Source organism: Nannospalax galili, unplaced genomic scaffold, assembly GCF_000622305.1.
Source record: "Nannospalax galili isolate Female #2095 unplaced genomic scaffold, S.galili_v1.0 scaffold379, whole genome shotgun sequence".
Taxonomy (NCBI): Eukaryota; Metazoa; Chordata; class Mammalia; order Rodentia; family Spalacidae; genus Nannospalax; species Nannospalax galili.
This window is the reverse complement of record NW_008343963.1, coordinates 39,630-60,867: the sequence shown is the minus strand read 5'-3', so window position 1 is coordinate 60,867 and position 21,238 is coordinate 39,630. Positions and strand designations below refer to the sequence as shown.

The window sequence follows — 21,238 nt, the reverse complement described above, 5'->3', positions numbered from 1 at the left end:
TGTTTACTTATCACTTTAAAAACAAGTTTAAGTGTATGCTTACAAAGTTCTGGACTATTGAGATCTGGTACAAATTTTCATGTGCGTTTGCATAGGATGATCATCACTAAAAAGGAAATAGCTAACAACATGATTTGTGGTCTTTAAATTCTACCTACCTGGTCTTTTTGTGTGTGAAAACTCAATTTTCCTAAAGCAGCTATTTAATCTCCAAATTTATATGGATGAAAAGTAAAATGCCTATTGGACTAAAGTGGAGGCTGTTATTTCTGTATTTGCATCACCTTGAAGCATTTTTTAGTACTGACTAGAGGTATGAGTTTCCTTTTTGGTAGTGGTCACCCATCTTTTCACCCAATGCAGATGCAATTCTTATCAATGTAAACATTTTAGAACTTGAATAAAAGATTTGAGTTTGAGCAATCAACTATTTAAAAGTAAAAAAGGGAGTATCACTACAGATTTCACACTTCCCTCTAGAACGTCTACAAACAAATATGATAACTGAAGTAGAGAATTTGGAATCCTCCAATATTGCTGTCAGGAATATTAGGTGTTACAGCTACTTGGAAATAGTCAGGCACCTTCTCAAGCCTAAATAGTAACAAATTTACCATGTAACTTAGCAGTTCTGTCCTTAAATACAGACATAGGTGAGGAGCTGGCTGAGGACAAAAGACATATATTCAATGGGCAGTAGAAAGGGAGAGGTATGAACACTAGATACAGTGGCACATATCTGTAATCCCAGCATTCAGAAGGCAAGGCAGGAGGATTCCCAAGGTTCAACGCCAGCTCATTTACACAGTACCTTCCGGCCCAACCAAAACTACATATTGTGTGACCCTATCTAAAAAGCAACCACCACAACAACAAAAAAACCCAAAGGTAGAGAGCAAATATGATAATCAAAAGATATGACTTTAAATTATAAAGTGGAAATCAACTTAATTCTCAATAAAAATAAAATAGGACAAAGAAAATACAAAGTTTAGTGATTAAAACAAAACTTTTAAATATTTAAAATGTCAAATAATTTTCCTAATTTACATTAGTTGTTTTGTGTGTGTGTATGTGCATGTGTGTGCGTGCCTCTCACAACACACATGTGGATGTCAGAGGACAACTTGGAGGATTTGATTCTCTTTCCACCATGTGGGTGTCAGGGTTTGAACTCAGATCACTAAGCTTGGCAGCAAGGACCTCCCCTGACCCCACCACCCCTCAAACTAACATGATCGATCAAAGTTTGGCAAGGGGAAAAGGGCAAAAATGAGAAAAAACAATGTAGATGAACCAACATTACAAGCATAAATAACTTCGATGAATTTTATGCAAAGAATATAAAATGCTAGATAAAACTGTTTCCTTTCTTAGAATGTACTATCAAAAATGATTATACACAATAAATAAATGCAATAAAAATGATTGAAGGCCCTCGCTTCGCTGGGCTGCACAACATGCCAGCCTCTTTCCTGGACACCAGGGTTGACCTCTAGGCCCAGAACCACCACTACTTCCTGATCCCTTGCAACCAGACAAACCCAGTTCCTTCTCATCTCGCGGTCCCAAGGAGCCCTCTGGGCCTGGTCCTGCCCTCACCTTCCTCTGCTTCCCTAGGCTGCACAACCCACCGGCCTCTTTCCTGGACACCGGGGCTGACCTCTAGGCCCCGGAATCACCACTGCTTCCTGATCCCTTACATCCAGATGAACCCAGGGCCTTCTCAGGGTCCCCAGGAGCCCTCTGGGCCTGGTCCTGCCCTCACTTCCCTCTGTTTCCCCGGGCTGCACAACCCACCAGCCTCTTTCCTGGACACCAGGGCTAACCTCTAGGCTTCCTGATCCTTTGCATCCAGACCAACCCAGTTCCTCAGTGCAGTCCCCAGGAGTCCTTGGAGCCTCTTCCCACCCCCATCTCCCTTTGCATCTCTGGGTGGCAGGGCCACTAGCTGACCTAGACCAGCATCTTTACTGGGCCCTGCTGCCAGGCCAGTCCAACCCCCAAATTCCTGAAGACGACATCTTTCCTGGAGGGATCCAGACCTTAGAAGAAAGCCTGAGAGCACCTGATCCTCATTTGAATTAGGCCTCTGTGGGAACTCCTGAAGACAAAAGCAATCTGGCCACTCCAGTAGAAAATCAAGAGAGAACCGGAAGCTTAGACAAACCAGCTTTCCATGCCCCAAAAGTAAACCACAAAGGCACATAAGGTTTACAAAAAGAAGCAGACCTAAACTTGAAGGCTTGAGTCTCACACAAGAATCAGAAACTACAAAAGAAATTCACATGTTAAAATCACAGAGAAAAAATGATAACATGAAAAACCAAAATAACATATCCCCACCAAATACCAATAGTCCTCTAGAGGAGTACAATGAGAACCGGCTAGAGGTAATGCAGGACATGGAACTCAAAAGAACAATTATAAACATGATAAAAGAATTCAATGAATTTAAAGAACACACAAACAAAGAAATCAAAGAACTGAAGGAAGATAGGAATAAACTTCTGAATGAATTCTGAAAAGAATTAGAAATATTGAAGAATACTCGGGCTGAAATGAAGAAGGAAGTGAAACACTCAGTAAGCCAATTAGAAACAAAAGGAGAAAGCCTCACCAATAGGATAAATGAAATGGAAAACAGAATATCAAGACTGGAAGATAAAGTGGATGAACTAGACCGCTCAAGCAAAGATTATGAAATATTTAAGAAAGCACAAGAACAAAATATGCAGGAATTGTGTGATACCATAAAAAGACCAACTTATGAATCACAGGCATACAGGAAGGGGAAAGAATCCCAAGATAATGGCATGGACCAGATCCTCAACAGAACTGTAGAAGAAAATTTCCCTAAATTAAAGAAAGACATGCCCATACAAATACAAGAAACATATAGAACACCAAACAGGCAGGACCAGAAAAGAAACTCACCATGGCACATCATAATAAAAACACTATACATACAAAACAAAGAGACAATTCTGAAAGCTGCAAAAGACCTTTCCAGCCCATGTGACCCCTGAGGAACAGATCCCCAAACAACCTTAAGCGTAAAAATAAACTGGTTTATCTGGACCAACTGTATGGACTTAAACACTCAAAAGGAAAGTATAACCAAAAATTAAAGGGATCAATATAATTCCTTAAGTGTCGATGTGTATAGCTAAAAGCTACTTAAGAAGAAACAATGCCAGACAGGAGATACCCTTCCTTTTAGTTATGGCCAGGGGGGCCCAAGAGACTTCCAGACAGTAACCCAGCATAGAAATGGGAAAATTAACAGCAGATCCCAATCTTATCTAAAGGAATACTGACAACTGATTGCTGCTAGATGAGAAACAACTGACCATCCTAAAACAAAGACCTCTAGATAGGCTGACTAGATTCACCAGATGGACAAGTAGTGGGGAATGACTGGGGTGCCGACAACACAGCGGACAGCAGCAGGGATAACAGAGTATAAGGACTCTAGTGGGGGGAGGGAGGCTATGGGAGGCTTTTAAGAAGATCTCTATTTCATTTTAAAATAGTCTGTTTCCTACATTTTTAATGCTACTAACACTTAGATGTTTACACATGTGTCTTTAATCTCTATGTGTCTGATTGAGGAGGAAGCATAAAAAGTTACATCATATTAATTAGTAGAGGTGATAAACATTACCGTTGAATCTGCCCGATGACTTTATAGACATACACAGGTACCAAGGATCCAAAAGCAACCAATTATGACTAGTAATAATCAGATACATACATAAAATGAAATGGAGATCTTTTTTAAAGGTTAAAAACTCATTCAATTTTATGTCTTACAGGGCTTATACTGAGCTCAACAGTATTAATTCAACAGTGAACCTAAAAATTTTATAGGCACTTTTGAAAGAGATGTATCTTTGCTCTGGAAACTGTTATTGAGTATGTTAAAGCTGTAATGAAAGGCTTCATCGTAAAAAAAAAAAAAAAAAAAGACTGAAGAAGAAATACTTGAAAGAGATCCTAGTCCTAAAGGAAACTGAAATGATCTATCACCCAAGAGATAAGAAACTAGATGGCTTAATAATTCTTACAAAGCAGAGGCAATAAACACAAAGAAAAGGAAGGTGACCTTCTTAAGTTTCTTCAGTGCTAACATAACTGACAGCACAACTGGACAGAGAAGCATAAGCATATGTATGTGTGTATGCATGTGTAATCCCAGCACTAAAGAGAATGAGGGATGAGGACTGACAGTCCCAAGGACAGCTTGGGCTACAAAGAGAAGCCCTGCCTCAAAAATACCAAAAGAGAAAAAGGAAAAAAAGAACTTCAGCATACTATGCTTAGGGCTGAAATGAAACTGGCATCCAGGAAACACATACAAACAAATCAGAAAAGGATACATGCCTGAAGGATAACAATAGATAATTCACATTAGAAAGAAAATGACTAAGATACATAGGAAAACATGTTAACCCTCCTTAATCATCAAGGAAGTACAGATAAAAAGATGTTATTTGTCCACTGAAACAACAATATTTAGAAAGGTCAATACATGGGGCTGGAGAGTTGGCTCAGTGGTTAAGAGCACTGATGGCTCTTACAGAGCACCCAAGTTCAATTCCCAATACCCACAAGGCAGCTAATAACCATCCTAACTCCAATTCCAGGGGATCCATCACCCTCTTCTGACCTCCGCCGACATTGCACAGCATGAGTACACTTACACACATGGAGGCAATGCACTCATACACATAAAAAGTCAATACAGTCTCAATCAGTAGTGTCAAGTGTATAGATAAAGGAAAGCTTACTAGTAATGGGAATGTGTACCAGCACCCTGGGAAACAATCTGGCAGTATATATCAAAACACAATTGGATTTTCTTGTCTAATAATTCCAATTCTTTAAACTGATTCCAAAGAAAAACCACTACATATGTACAAAGATGAGCAAAGTATATTTACAGTGCTCTTATAGCAACAAAAATGAAGTTACTATGAACCCATTAATAAAGAAATAAATTTAAATATGCATTGACTAAGGACTACTAGACAGCAGTTAAAAATAATAAAATGGAATTATATGTATTGTTGCTGAAAGTCTTCCAAATGTGTTAAAGAGCCATCAAAGTCACATAAGGGTATGGAATGATGACATGTGAGAGCAGTTACTCACAACTTACAAAGTCTAACTTGTTTTAAGAAACTATGCTATTTTGGGGGGTGGCAGGTGTTGAATTTTTACAATTATTATTTTAAAAATAACATTACAAATATACAAGCAAATCAAATATTCATTTAAACCAAGAACTAGAAGAAAAAAAGTCTTCAGTTGGAAGGATGTGTTAAACCTGCAACATTTTAGGTTCTGAAATTAATTTTTGGAAATGTACCAAGCTGTTTGCCAACAAAACATCCTGTGAAGATATTTCTACTATTGATCTTAGCTAGAATAGGAGTACTGTTCCACACACATACTTTTTTTTTTGAGACAGACTCTGATGTAGCCTAGACTGGTTGCAAACTCACTTCGTAAAGGATGCCCTCCATCAACTCTTGATACTCCTCCCTCCAACTCCCAGGTACTGAAATTACAGGCATAGACCACCACATCTACCTTTGAGTCTCTGTCAAGACTTACTCAGGGCAAGTACCAAAGAATAAAGGTATACCTTTACTACTGGATAGCCAGTAAAAAAACTTATCCACAGTAGTCACTAAATTGTGTTTCATCAATTTAGACCATCTTGTATCTGCTAGTAATACACCAACTTAGAGGAAAAGACTGAAAGATTTTCACCAGGTGATAACTGATACTGTTTCCCCATTTAGGGACCAAAGATCACCTTTGAAGTACTTTTTCTCAACACATAGAATATAAATGACATGCCAGTAACTTCAGACTTGTGGTTTTAAAAAAGGACTATAATTCAAGATTTTGGTCATTTCTTCAACAACAGTCAGCAGTAAATCTGTATTTTAAAAACAAGAAAAACAACTCTTGTCTAACAGGAGCAAGCCCCATCCAAAAACTATTGTTAGCAAAGACAAGTTTGCTACAGAATATTTATATTTTACACTAAACATATGCCCCCGCCACCATATATGATTAAGTATGTTGTATCCAAACAGTGAAACAGTTGTATCCAGAAGTATTACTCAACAGCAGTTATATAACGCCTCTGCAGGGCCCTGGGGCAATTCCCACAACCATCAAAGAAACCAAGCCAAAGAAAAACCAGAAAATCCTGAGGCAGAACTTACAAGCTATTATAAAAATTTTCAGGTTTTAAAATTCCATTTAGAAATCTCATTTACACAATCCCTGTTTATGTATTGAGTTAAGCTTCTGAATTTAATCATCACAAATACTGTCAGTGTGTGAAAAACTACAAAAAAAACTTAAACAATTTTCTTCCAATCACTATACCAACAGTCACCCGCTTATTTCTCTAGCAGCAAGATGAGCAATGCATAGAGCAGGAATTAATACTACTATACCTTTATAGTCCAAGAACAAAGAATGGCACCTACCATGAACTAGATGCTTAATAAATGTCTTGAGTGAAGACAGAAGGACATCATGAAAAAACTAGTTATCTTAAGTATGTGCTATCCAGAGTAGCCACTAATTACATGTAAATTTAAAATAAGCTTAGAACAGTAGAAAATTCAAAACTCAGTTTCTGAATTACACCAGCCATATTTCAATTGCTAATCACATGTGGATACTAACTGTCATACAGGACAGTGCACATAGAAAATTAAGATTGTTTTCTTCCTACACATGCACATACATATACAGGCATATACATACTTTATGAATTTTTGAAGGAATCTTTGCAACCACTTTAACTACCTGATAAAGATAAGATTTAGGCTAATTAAAATAAAATTTTGACACTTCAAATTCTTTTACATTTGAACTCACCATGAATTTCTTTGATACGAAGTGTATTCTGATGCATTCCATATTTCAGAATCAACTGTTCCAGATAGTAGAATGTTTTTTTGTGCAGAGTCTAAATATACATGCATTATAGAATCAACAAATTAAATGCCAAAAAGACACTTATAAATATAGTGCACATATATCATCTACAGATACAACAGCACTTTCATTTTTCAAACAAACAGAAACAGTCTTTAGAGATTAACAGAAATGTAAACAGTGATAAATTCCTAAAGTCAATGTTTCAGGAACCTTGACTCTAATTATACATCAAGGACTTAGAAAGAGAAATGAGGTTTTAGCAGCTATTTATAATGGACAAAGATGAAATACAAAATGTAAGACTGACTCATTATTTTTCAGTACCTTCTGCCTGACTTGAATTACAGCCTTCCAGAAATCCTTGGCTTCTACTCGATGGCAATCGCCACACATTTGGGACTGAACGACATAATCCACCACAAACACTTGCTGAAGGATAGCACCATTCATCACCTGAGAAAGAAAGCAATGCATGTCTGTGCTCTTACTGTTGTTAGGGTTGTTATTTTTCTTAAAAAAAAAAACAAAAAAAAAAAACTCTTTAATAAGTAATTCAAAATTTTCTATGAATGCATTAAAGATATCAATAAGTCAAATTTAATTTGTAATCATAAAAATAAGTTGGATTGAATCTAGGACCTCATGCATTCTGATTAAGTGGTCTACCACTGAGCTACATCCCCCAGGAGTAAGTTACACATAAAATAAAAATAATAAATAAAATATTTTTAAAAAACAGTATGAGTGTATTTGCTCCATGAATGAATGTAAGTTCACCATGACACCAGAAGAATGTATCTGATTCCCCTGGAACTGGAGTCAGGGATGACTGTTAACAGCCATGTGGGTGCTAGGAATCAAACCCTGATCCTCTGAGAGTAGCTAGCGCTCTTAACTGCTGAGCCATCTCTCTAGTCCCCAAAGAAATACTGCATTAAGAATTCCTAATACAATTAGGAATTGTATTAGATTGAATTCCTAAGATTGGATTACCATTTTAATTCACCTTTAATTGAACTGGCTGTGAAGACACTCAAAAGTTTGGGTCTGGGGACATAGCTCAGTTAGTAGAGCATTTGCCTAGCATGCTAGCATAGCATAAAATCAGGCATGGTGGCACACACCTGTAATCCTAGCACTTGGGAGATGGAAGCAAGAATATCAGAAGTTCAAGGTCATCCTCAGGTACACTGTGAATTCAAGGTTAAACTGGGCCACGTGAAACTGTCTCAAAGAACAAAAATTATGTTTTATATATGTGTGCTTGTGTGCCTATGTGTATGATACACACGGAATTCTTCCTTAGAAGAAAATAAGACAAAATTCTCAAAAAAGAAAAATATTCCTTAATTTAATGGTTTCCAAACAAAGACCATCTGATGTTGCCTGGGAAGCTTTTTAAATATACAGAAGGTCTGGGAGTAGAGAGCTTGCCTAGCTTGCTTGAGGCCTTGGGTTTGATCAACACTGGGGGGACATAAACACTTCAATCTACACAGAGGTTCTGAGTCAGCCACTGTGAACTGGGAGTATGGCCAGCCAAGTAGGAGATTCACTGTCTCTGCCCAAGTTTTAACTCCAGTCTTTATATCAACATAACATTTTTTAATTAATTTATTTATTTCAGGGGATAGGGGAGGGAGTTTTGTTGTTGTTGCTTGTTTTTGAGTCAAGGCCTACCAGGAACTTACTATGTAGCCCAGGAAGGTCTTGAATTCATAATCCTTCTGCCTCAGCCTAGTAAGTGCTAGATTACAGTCACCTACCACATCACCACATATAGATGATAAAAATAACTTTGAAAAGATTCTTGAACCCACTAATTCTGATCAATGATAGCTACTAGTGACAATCATTTGTTCAGAGGATTAAAACATCTGAAGATATAACAGAAAACTAAAATGTAAAGTACAGTCTTCCCTTTAAGCCATTTAGGCTATAAAATAATTTAGCACTAGGCCCTTTCTTACTACTTGCAACTTAACCAGGTTTAGAAAAAAAATCTATACAGCTTACCTCTTTCTGAATTGTCAGTTTAACTTTAAGCCTCTTAGAATGGGGCTCAGTCCAAACAAAGCCTGCATCTACAAGTCGAACCTTCAACAAAAGATTAAAAAAAAGAAGCATTAAGTTCTCACCTGGGGGGGGGGTGATGGAAGGATAATGCATTAATAAGAAGATTTCATAGGATCGTTCAAGGAATTTGTGATTAACATCATTATATACTATGACAACCAAAAAAAGGTTATCAATGAAATTATAGCAACAATAGCAGCAAATAGGCAAGCCAATGGATGTACTAATGTGCCAAGCAAGAACAGAAGTATTCTTCACAGGGGAAAAATCATTATTAAAAAAAGGACTGTTTCTCAAAAGGAAATATATTTTTTTCAAAAGGTGAAGAACTCATTCACTATCCATGGGAAACCACACAAACAAGTTTCTGGGTTATTCTTTCTATATTAGTCTGTGTCTTTCTTTTCCTTTAAATAATGGACATTCATTCAAGGTTCACATACTGACTACACAATTGTAACTTACTGCTAAATCAGGAGCTAAGAACAATTTGCTTATGTGATGAGCTAAGCATATTAAATAAGGCTAGCACAAGTGCTCTGGAACAAGGGGAGGGAAAGAGCAAAGACGGAGGCTGCTGTAACAATTTGAGTAGCAACTGTTGGTAACTTCAACTGAGAGGAGCTAGAAATAACAGAAACATGCAAAAGCTACTTAGGAGATAATTATACAGGATTTAACAATGGCTGAATATTAAAAAGAGGAAGAGAACACACATTAATACAGTGTTCAAGTATCCAGCTTAGGGAACTAAGATAATACAATTTTTCTGACAGAAATAAACAACAGGCTTAATGAGGAGAGATCGCCTCAGTACTTATAAGGTCTGTAAGTATGATACTGGCCTGGAGATGAATGGAAAAATCCATTAAATAAGTAACAATAGGAAGGTATGAACAAGCAGATTGTATTTTATCAAAAACTGTCTGGTGAGAACTAGACTAGTCAGGGTAGAATAAAAACCTCTTCATCCTGGCTGAACTAAAGCAATTCCAAGGAGCCAAGGAGCCAAGACAGGTGCAGAGTGATAACCAGCTTCCTATTCCCCTAGTTTCCAGCTGCAGGAGTTAAGAGGAAGCCCAGAAGGAACTAAGTCGGCTCTTCCTAAAGCCTCCAACCTCCATCTGCAGAAAGGGAGAGAGGGACCTTGACATCCACTTCAGCATCCCTTAACAGACTCACCACACTGCTTAACTTTATTGGGTCCTTTGTCTCTTATCGTAATTCCAGAGACCTCAGTCACCTCTCATTTCCCACAATCCAGTTTCCATATGGTTTTCCTATCTCTGTTCTATCTGCATCTAACTCCTCCAAATCCTAAATCTCCTTTACTCTGTTCTCTATCCACTAACCTTCTAAATCTTCAACGACTGCTGAGCATTCCCTTCCACTTCTGGTTCTCCTGATTATACTGTGTCCCCGTAGCCAATTAAATGTCCCATCTTCTCTCTCATTCCTCCTATCCCTGGATCAGGAGCTACACAGGCATGCTTTTATTCCTTTACTGCTAATGCCAAACCATTTTACCTGCCTCCTTCAATACAATCAGCCTGAATCTAAGGTCACTAGGTGATTTTCTTTGGTCTAGTGATGCTAATCTTTTATCACTAGCTGTCATTTCTCAAAGTGAGCTCCTGGCTCACTGCTACTGTTTCCAAGACTAATGCTTAAGACTTTCATTGTTTACCCAGATGATCACTACAATACCATGACCTCTCAATTCTCTGAATTTATAACCTCCATGATCCTGATTTTTTTCCTGTCTTCACAACTAATTCTCTTTATTAACAATTAGTGAAGCCCCTCCAAAGTCTTAATTCTGAACAGCCTCCTCACTGATTACCACTATCTTTCCAGTCCATTACCTCTAGTTCAAGGGCAGCAAAAAGGGTTCTATCTAATGCAATGGGAAACCCATTCATTCTCCACTTTTGTCCCTATGTCTCAATTCCTCCTCATCTACTTATTTCCACCTATCTGAACTAATTTCAAAATAAATCACCAAAATCATTCCCATGCACTCCCAATTTCCTTGGTCGCTCACTTCACCTTATTAACTGGGCCAAATCAGAACCTTGGCTGAATCCAATGTTCTGCCTGCTCTGTGTTTCTTGTGTAGCTGATAGAGTTAATCTTTAAATTTCTAGCAGTAGCCACAAGCACTACCCTGCATCCAAACATCACTACTCTAGAGCATCTTCTCTGACTCTTCTGGAGGTCCATTTCCTATCCTCCCCTCTCCTGACACATTTGGCAACTCAAAGCTACTGCCCGTGTTCTCACTAACCAACACTGCTTCTCTCCTGTTACCACAGATGAAATGCCCATGCTCCTGTCCATGAACCTCAGCACCTCATTAAAGAGCAGACAGCTTACTTTGTTCCACAAAATATTCTCTTGCCAAGAGTAGCACACGGCAGAGCAAGTGCTGAGTGGAAGAAGAGAGGCACTCTTCTACTTCCTGCCACTCTTTGCCACTCTTGAAAGATATCTTCTAGTCAGTCCTCTAACTCTTGCAGTTTTCATTTTTCCCTTTGTATATTATCATTCCCAAGCTTACTGATACACTATTAGATCTCCAGTCTTAACAAGTGTGTGTTCCAAATCCCCCTCCAGATACTACCCCATTTCTTTGTGTCTTTTTGAAGAAAAATTCAAAAGAACTGTTTATACTTCTCCCTCCAATTCTTCCTTGCATTCAAATCATGTCTTTACTCCATCTCTAAGCACCAGTTAATTCTTCACTAGAGTTACTAATAATCTTCCCCATTGTTAAATCTACAGAATTTCCTGCTTGGCTCATCAGAAGCAGAGCATATAGCTATTATTCCCTTGCCTTCTAGAACATCATAGGCACCTAATGAGAATTTCCTCCTCCCTGCAGTTCCTTTCAGTTTCCTTTACTGGTCCTTCTCATCTTCTTAAAATTTTATCACTAAAGGACTCCAGGATGTCTCCAATTTAGTTTCTTCCCCCATCTATCTAAACTCACTAGGTAATTTCTAATTAGTGGTTCTGTTTGGTAGAAGGGTTAAGGAGGGGGTAGGAATATTGAACCCAAGGCCTTGTGCATACTAGGCAAGAGCTGAACTTTATGTAATCCCATCCCAAATTCATGGCTTTAAATACCCTCTATACCCCATTCATCATTTCTAGCCTGGACCACCCTCCTATCCACTCAGTACTTCTACTTAAACGTCTAGTGAACATCCAAGTATCAGTTACAGATGAGCTCTGAACCCCACTACCCTGGCCAGTTCCTCCTGAAAACTTTATCTCACTAATGACAACTCCTTCCTTTTGGGTACTCAGGTCAAAAACAGAAGTCACCCAGAACTCTTCTGAATTTTACATATACAAATTCAGCTGTAATAGCAATTACTACTAACTACCTACAAAATAGATGCATAACTACTTCAGATCCAACACCATCACTTAGAAGATCCCTTCCTGTGGTCCTTTAGCCCCTTGACATCTATTCTAAACAGCACCTAGAGATACTAATAAATCATATCATCTCCTCACTGTTTTCTATTATGTACATGTACCACTACACTCAAAGTAAAAACCAGACCCTGCTAAGGCCTCTGACCTTCCATAATTTCTCTAACTTCAGCCCCCAGCTACTATTCTCTCGCCACTCTCCACACAGGCATGCTCATGGCTCTGCTCCCCACACAGGCATGTTCTTGGCCCTACTCTCCACACAGACATGCTCATGGCCCTGCTCTCCACACAGGCATGTTCTTGGCTCTGCTCTCCACGCAGGCATGCTCATGGCTCTGCTCTCCACGCAGGCATGCTCATGGCTCTGCTCTCCACGCAGGCATGTTCCTGGCTCTGCTCTCCACGCAGGCATGCTCATGGCTCTGCTCTCCACGCAGGCATGTTCCTGGCTCTGCTCTCCACGCAGGCATGCTCATGGCTCTGCTCTCCATGCAGGCATGCTCATGGCTCTGCTCTCCATGCAGGCATGTTCCTGGCTCTGCTCTCCACGCAGGCATGTTCCTGGCTCTGCTCTCCACGCAGACATGTTCCTGGCCCTGCTCTCCACTCAGGCATGTTCCTGGCCCTGCTCTCCACGCAGGCATGTTCTTGGCTCTGCTCTCCACGTAGGCATGCTCATGGCTCTGCTCTCCACACAGGCATGTTCCTGGCTCTGCTCTCCACACAGGCATGCTCATGGCTCTGCTCTCCACACAGACATGTTCTTGGCTCTGCTCTCCATGCAGGCACGTTCTTGGCTCTGCTCTCTACACACCTTTCTTATCTCTCTACCCACAGTGCTCTTCACAAGATTTCTGCACAACTCTCTCCCTCTCATCTTGAATGGTAGATCCAAATGGCACCCTCTCAGTGAGGCCTCCGTAAATACCCTATTGTAAACTCTAACTCTTTCCACAATAGTTTTCATCCCCCTTCCTACCATTTTTTTCCTACAGAGAATTTCTATATTTCCATATGTTCCGTGACATAGCCATCCATTTGAATCACCGGCTACACTACATGCTTCAGGGCCTCAAATTAACAGCTTGGTCAGGGATTGTCTCTCCTACTCACTGCTATATTCCCCAATGACAAAACCAGCATGGCACGCACCTAGTACTTATTAATCATCTGCTGAACGAACTACTCAGACTCATCAGACATTTAACAAACGCTCAAGAACAAAAGTGAAAAACTAAGATAAAGGGGGAAAAAAAATTTTGACGAGAGAGAGAGAGAGAGAGAGAGAGAGAGAGAGAGAGAGATAAATCAGGGATTTAAGCAAAATCCTGTTACAGGCTGAACATCCCCAATCTGAAAAACCTGACATCCACATGACCCTAATCTGAAATTTTCACAGCACCAACAGAATGTTACATGTACAAAATTGTCGTAAGCTTTGTGTATAAGGGATATATGATACACAAAAGAATTTTGTATCAGGAGTTGGGTTCCAGACTGCAGTGATGACTCAGCATAGAAGGTTCATTGACTAAGAGCAGAGGACCTGAGTTTAGGTCCCAACACCCATACTTGGCAGCTCACAACTGCCTACAACTCCAATTCCAGGGGGATCTGATGCCTCTAGCTTCTATAGGCACTTGTACTTATGTGTACACACGTACACGTACAAACACACACACACACACACACACACACACATAAAAATAATTTAAAGGGGCTGGAGAGATGGCTCAGTGGTTAAGAACACTGGTTGTTCTTGCAGAGACCTGGGTTCAAATCCCAGCACCCACATGGCAGCTAACAACTGTCCATAACTCCAGTTCCAGGGAATCCGACAGCCTCTTCTGTCCTCTGCAGGCATTGCACGACATGGGTGCACTTACCCACCACACGCAGGCAATACATACATACACATAAAATAAAAATAATAAAATATGAAAAAATAATAATTTAAAAATTCTTTAGAAAAAAAAAGAGTTGGGTCCCATTCCCAAAGCATCTCATTATGTACTTGCAAATATTAAAAAAAAGGGGGCTGGAGAGATGGCTCAGCAGTTAAGAACACTGGTTGTTCTTGCAGAAGCCCCGGGTTCAAATCCCAGCACGCACATTGCAGCTAAAGCTGTCCATAACTCCAGTCCCAGGGTATCCAACAGCCTCTTCTGACCTCCACGGGCACTGCACAGCACGGGTACACTTACCTACATGCAGACAATACACGCATACACATAAAATAAAAATAATGAAAATTTCTTTTAAAAGACTAAAAAAAAAAAAAAAAAAACAGCCAGTAATCTGAAATACTTCTGATTCCAAGTATTTTTGGATAATGAACACTCAACATGTAGGGGCCAGCAGCATGGCTCAGATGGGAAAATGAAAAGGAAGCTTTAGGTCTAGAGGACTAATACCTGACTAAGAGAAATTTGAGGGTGGGGAGGAAACAAAGGGGACTCTCTACAGGATTTTTAAAATATTGCATGAAATTTTATCAAGCTTAATGAAGAATTGGAAAAGCCTTCAAACTCAGTGTCCATTTTAGTCAAAACATACACCACATAAGTGAGGCAAAAGTTCAAAATCTAGAGGCCAGGTAGATGGCTCAGTGGTTAGGAGCACTGGCTGCCCTTGCAGAAGATCTGGGTTTGGTTTTCAGCATCTACACAGTGGCTAACTCCAGTTCCAGGGGACCCAACACCCTCTTCTGACCTCCACAGGCAGTGCACACATGTGTTTCATTATATACATGAAGGCAACACACTCATACACATAAAATAAAAACAAATTAAAAAAAAAATTCTGTCTACATCCAAGAAGCAAATGGGACTTTATGCAAACCATTTTTTTTTTTTTTGCTTTCTGGAGACATGTAAGCATTGACTTTAAGTGACAGGCATATGTATTTTCTTTCCAGAACAACAACGAAAACAAAAAGTAACCAAAGATCCCATAATCATAATATAATCTCCTAAATTATGTTTACTGACAGTTTTACATAGACGTTTTCAAAGCAAAAATCACACATAAGAGATTCTTAATACTCAATGAGTTGATTTCTACAAATCTTTTAAAAGATAAGCTCATTTCCACTAAAAAATATATACATACATATACTTCATGCACATATATCAAAGTCTAAAAATCAAAACATATGTAATGGAATCAGCAAGACGGCTCTGTGGAAGAACACCTGCCTAGAATGGGCAAGGCCCTGGGTTCAATCTCCAGCATCAAAAAAAGAAAGAAAGGAAGAGGGGAGAACATTTCAAGAATTTTCTGGAAATGCACACTTTAGAAAGATACCAACAAACGCTGATTTTAGCTATTTGACCTACCTTACTCAGAGGTGCTTTGATTTTTTTCAAACACAAAGCAAGAAGTTCCCTGGATTCTAAAGCACACTGCACCCAAGTTGCTGGTGGCTGAAAATACCTGAAAGAGAAGGTTACACACTGAAATCTGCTGGTTCTCAGGAAGAACAGCGATTTCCATCTGAATACACAGATATGATACTAATTATTAACCAGGAGTAACGCCCAAGGCTGCTCTGAAGCCTCAACCCAAACAGTTCCTAAACCTTCTATGAGACCAGTGTCTTTAATTTAAAAAGTAAACCTCTGAGAAAGCCAGCCTAAGATATCTACTATCAACTTCATCACTTCAATTAGTAAAAATTCCAGTATGGGGCCAGTGAGATAGTACAGGGAGTAATCCCCAGAGCCACACTGTGAAAGGAGAACTGGCTCCTGCAAGTTGTTCCCTGACCTCCACGTGCACAGTCGCATGCAAGCACTGGCTCATGCAAGAGTATGTGGGCACACACACAGTAATAATAAAATTCCAATAAGGATGGCAAAATTTCCTTGAAGCTATGCTCTGAAAAACAGGTAAGAATCACTCCAAAATGACACTAAAATGCTTTACCCCATACAACTAACATGTGTGAGAATTATTTCTCACAAAGTAAATTAGTGTATCAGTAATGGTTTAGTCTACTCATCTGTATTTCAAGGGCCTTTTCAATTTCTAGGCTGAAAAACTCAAGTTTTAAATTTTTAGGTAAAACCTAATTAAAGCAAAATATTAAGTCCTTTCAGTATGTTAAGGTTTTTTAGCCCAGTCTTCCAAGAACTAGTACACAGTAGGTACTTAAGAAACTAATGTCTGCTAAATACTTTCAAATGGGTTATATGACTGCTTTCTTGCCATAGTTATTAAATGGCCAAACACTTTGCTTTCACTCTTCAAGGTTCAACAACAACAAAAACTTTGTTTATAAGTACTTTTAAAAAGGGCTTCAAATATCCTATATCTAATAAAATACCTTAACTCTAATGAAAAACTGAGCTCAGAGAGGCTATATAACTAAGAGTTACAGAAAACTAGCTGAAAATCCAAGACGAAGCAGGAATCCTAATCCCTTGTCTAGTACTTTAAAACCCCACCACATGTTTAAGAGTGGTAAACATTTACACCAGATCAAAAGCCTCACACTTGGGCCGGGTATGGTGGTGCACACCTTTAATCCCAGCACTCAGGAGGCAGAGGCAGGCGGATCTCTGTGAGTTCAAGGCCAGCCTGGTTTACATAGTGAGTCCCAGGAGAGCTGGGGCTACAAGGAGACCCTGTCTCAAAAAAGAAAAAAAAAAAAAGCCTCACACTTGCCAGGTTTACACACTGGAAATGCCCTAAAATAGACACAAATGCCATGGGTTTGTACATGTGTACACAGTTATTTTTCAGAGAGATACATTTTGAATCCCCTGGAAGATCCACAGACAACCTGCACATACACACATACACACACACAAAGTAAAGAGCTAAATCTTTTTTGGGAAATTGCAGGCACATAATTTTATATTCACTGGCAAGTTCAAGTTTTATACTACTCAGTGGACCACTACACGTAAGTGGCTTGTGCCAACAACTAAAGGAAAGAAAGAAGGAATGAAATATCAACTCTCAAAAGATGCCTATACCTTCAAATTCAGACTTTATTTCAGACTATTACTGAACTTCTTTTCCGGTTAACTACAGTTATTTTAATCACATGTGAACCTTAAAAGTTTCTAAAGCATATTGCTAAGTTACTTAAAAAAAGTGCTTGAGGCCAGGCTTCGTGGCACATGCCTTAAATCATAGTGCATGGGAGGCCAAAGCAGGTGGATCCCTGTGAAGGAGGCCAGGCTGGTCCACATAGTAAGTTCCAGGGTGAAAAAGAAAAAAATCTCAAAAAACCCCAGAATGTCCTTAAAATCTGCTCTCACCCTCAGAAACATCAATTCTGATCAACTATGTCCATTAAATCTACTAAGCTCCTAACAGAAAAAGGAAAGATTCAAATACCTGTACACTTTACCAGATTAGTGGGGCATAGTAGAAAACACACTATTAAACTATAAATTATAAAATCCTTGGCAACATCAACCTAAGTAAAATTCAATCTTAACTGCACGAGCTTCCTCTGTACAAAACTCTGGTGTCATCTGGCACATCACAGTGGCTCTCCATATAAACCCCAACTGGAAGTGGACCAAAAAAAGTAATGCACTGTACCTCTGACATTGCTTGCAGAAAGAAATCGAGACCTGCTTCGGAATACCTTGGCTGATGTCCACTTTACTTCGCAAACAGGCAACACAAATATTGGCAGGATTTGGACTAATCGGGACACCACACTCACAGCACAAGCTTGAATGAATAAAGGATAAAAATTTTCCAGTTAGATATTATAAAATAGTAGTTAATTTAAAAAAAGAAAGCTGGGCAGTGTGGCACATGCCTTTAATCCTAGCACCATCCGTCATTAGCCACATACACACACATGGTACTGGGCAACAGTGAACAGTGCAACTCAGGAACTCAATTGGTAATTTTATTTAGTTTAAAATTTATATTAAATAGCTAGCACGGGGCTGGAGAGATGGCTCAGCAGTTAAGAACACTGGTTGTTCTTGAAGAAGACCTGGGTTTGAATCCAAGCACCCACATGGCAGCTAACAACTGTCTATAACTCCATTCCCAAGAGATCCGACAGCCTCTTCTGACCTCTGAGGGCATTGCATGACACGGGCGCACTTACATACATGCAGGCAATACACGCATACACATAAAATAAAAATAATATGGGCTGGACTGATTGTTCTTGCAGAAGACCCAGGTTTGAATCCCAGCACCCACATGGAAGCTAACAACTGTCCATAACTCCAGTCCCAGAGGATCTGACAGCCTCTTCTGACTTCCGCAGGCATTGCATGACAGGAGTGCACTTACCTACATGTAGGCAATACACGCATACACATTGAAAATAAAATTTAAAAATTTATAAAAAATAAATAAATAGCACAGGCCAAAATAATCTTCTACTAAAAACAAATCTTACCATGTTACATTTTTTTAAAGAAAATGTAAGAAAACACACAATGTGTACTAATCTCAATTTCTAATACTGAAATACAATAAAAAACGGTAAGATGTCTCTGCCACCCTCAACCAAGATCACCCACATAAGTGACCATAACCATTTATAAATATCCTTTCAGACATTTTCTCTGAGAACAAAAGCATCAGAGTTTACCAATAAACACACAACAAATTTCTTAACTGCAAACTCAGGGAAAATTGGAAACTAAGAAAGAGGCTAACAAGGCAAATAGTGCACCAATAGCAAACACTGAAAGAACATTCCATGTCAAGAATGTTAAGATCAGTTTGTCCTTTTGCCATTTCACCAAAAAGTGAGCCTTTTAAGATGCACCTAACTAGTCTAGTTGATGCCCTATTTGTTCTGAGCTCTAAATGAGTGAAATAGGAGACTTTAGGGGAAGGGGAGTCAGTGTGGGTTGGAGGGCAGGGAAGGGTAATGAGTAATAGGGAGAATATAGGCATCGTGCAATGATACATCTGTATAAAAATGTCATAATGGAACACCCTATTTTGTACAGTACAAATTAATGTAAAAAGGAAAATAAGACAGACTAGGAAAAGTATCTATGTCTTGTGATGTTGTCTAAACATAGGGAGCATAATTCTAGGTGTACTGGAAGCAGAAAAAAAATGTGGACTGGGCATGGTAGAATCCCAGCACTTGGGAGGTTAAGGCTAGAGAATCAAGAGTTCAAAGTCAGCCTTGGCTCCATAGTGAATTCCAGGCCAGCCTGGACTACATAGCAGGACCCTGTCTGTCTGAAGCAAAATTTAAAGTTTGTGAACTAGTGACATCAACCAACGCTGTCCAAAAGAAAAACAAGATAATCTTCCAATGTGGCTACTGAGCCCTTGGTATGTAGCTAACATGACAGAGCGACTGAGCAGGCGATGTAAATTTAAACATTCACATCGGGTTAATGGCTATATATTGCTCTGTGGCACTTCACAATGTCTGGATCAAACTGCTCAGAAGTAGCTTTCCCATACAAGACCTACATTTTTTCCCCATTTATGAGAAAAGAACTTCTATCACTCAAAGTTTTCTCAGTAAGTTTCAGACTCAGTTTACAATTTTGAAATGCAAAGGGAAGAGGGAAGAGGGCTCATGACTCACATGTGTCCCGGGCCGCGGTCAATGGACTCTGTCATATACTCCATCGTTCAGTACACCTTCAAAGAGAGGGCAGAAGGAATGGCGACATTTAACAACTTGTGCGTGTCCTTCGGTCATCTGACTAAATAAAGCATCACTGCGTGGGGTGAAACAGGAAGGCGTACACACTCCACCCGGCAACTCCAGAAGTAACTTCGGGAAGATCAGGCCCCAAATTTCCCGGTGTCCCACTAGCAAACCAGGGCCAGAAACGCATGCGCATTGGCCCACGGCCGCCTGGGCCAAAGTCTCTCCGCCGCCCGCACCGGCAACGCACACGCGGTGCGCACGCGGCCGACTCGTAGGGCCCGGCCTGCTCCTCAGGCCACTGCCGGCGCCAGGTGACTAGGTCTCGGCCCTGGAACTTACCCGCAGCCTCCGGGACAGGCTCAAACTACAAGAAAAATCCGTAACCCACCGTCCGGCCGCCGCTTCGGTTGCCTCCGCTGACAGCGGGTAAGAGGAAGGTCTCGCGATAGTATGACCCGAAATCCCGCCGACCTATGGACGCCGGTTAAAGGGGGGGGGAGCGCGTAGAGGGCGGGGCCTCGTATGGGGCGGAGGCTGGGGGGCGGGGCGAGTTTACCGGCCTGAGACTGAGATCCAGCTGCTCCTTAGCTTAGGTTATCTTCCCTTCCGGTTTTCGCGGACCAGCGGTTGCCCGTGAGTATTTTCCTTTTAGATAGCTCGACTGCGAATCTGCGTCTTGGTTAAATGGTTATTTTTTTTTCAGAACGGCTATTAGTAAATGGTGTGTTTATTAAATCAAAACATCACTGAAGGTAGTTCCGTTGACTTATTTTATTCCTTTTCTTATGTCTAATGCCTACCACATCCTAACTGCTCGAATCATTATTTATTAACTATATGAAAGAATAAAATAGAAGACATAGTCATCTGTGGAAAAGCCTGTATTTTTAAACAGGTAAAATAGGGCTAGGAAAATGGCTTGTGTCGGTAGTGTTTGGTGCAGGAAGATCTGGATCCATCACCAAAACCCCATAAAAGCAGGCATGGTGGGTAATTCATGCCTGTAATCCCAGCACTCAGGAAGTAGAAACAGGAGAAAATGAACTTCAAGGCTATCTTTGGTTATATAGTCATGCCATGTGAATTTGAGCCTAGCCTGAGCTGGTAAGCCTACAGCAGGCCTGA

The 21,238-nt window shown here is 39.9% G+C and overlaps 1 protein-coding gene across 1 annotated transcript in view; it reads right to left on the bottom strand.

The window, feature by feature from the left end:
* The window catches only part of Nmd3 (NMD3 ribosome export adaptor), a 34,371-nt gene extending 13,791 nt beyond the window's left edge, over window positions 1-20,580 (bottom strand). Inside the window, exons 1-7 of the mRNA XM_008840220.3 lie at window positions 20,453-20,580; window positions 20,045-20,100; window positions 18,058-18,192; window positions 15,837-15,933; window positions 8,992-9,072; window positions 7,300-7,428; window positions 6,913-7,003 (exon numbers count right to left, since the gene is read on the bottom strand). Of these exons, the coding sequence (XP_008838442.1) occupies window positions 6,913-7,003; window positions 7,300-7,428; window positions 8,992-9,072; window positions 15,837-15,933; window positions 18,058-18,192; window positions 20,045-20,088 (577 nt within the window). The 5' untranslated portion in view covers window positions 20,089-20,100; window positions 20,453-20,580. The remainder of the gene's footprint in view (window positions 1-6,912; window positions 7,004-7,299; window positions 7,429-8,991; window positions 9,073-15,836; window positions 15,934-18,057; window positions 18,193-20,044; window positions 20,101-20,452) is intronic.
* Window positions 20,581-21,238: the final 658 nt, after the last annotated feature.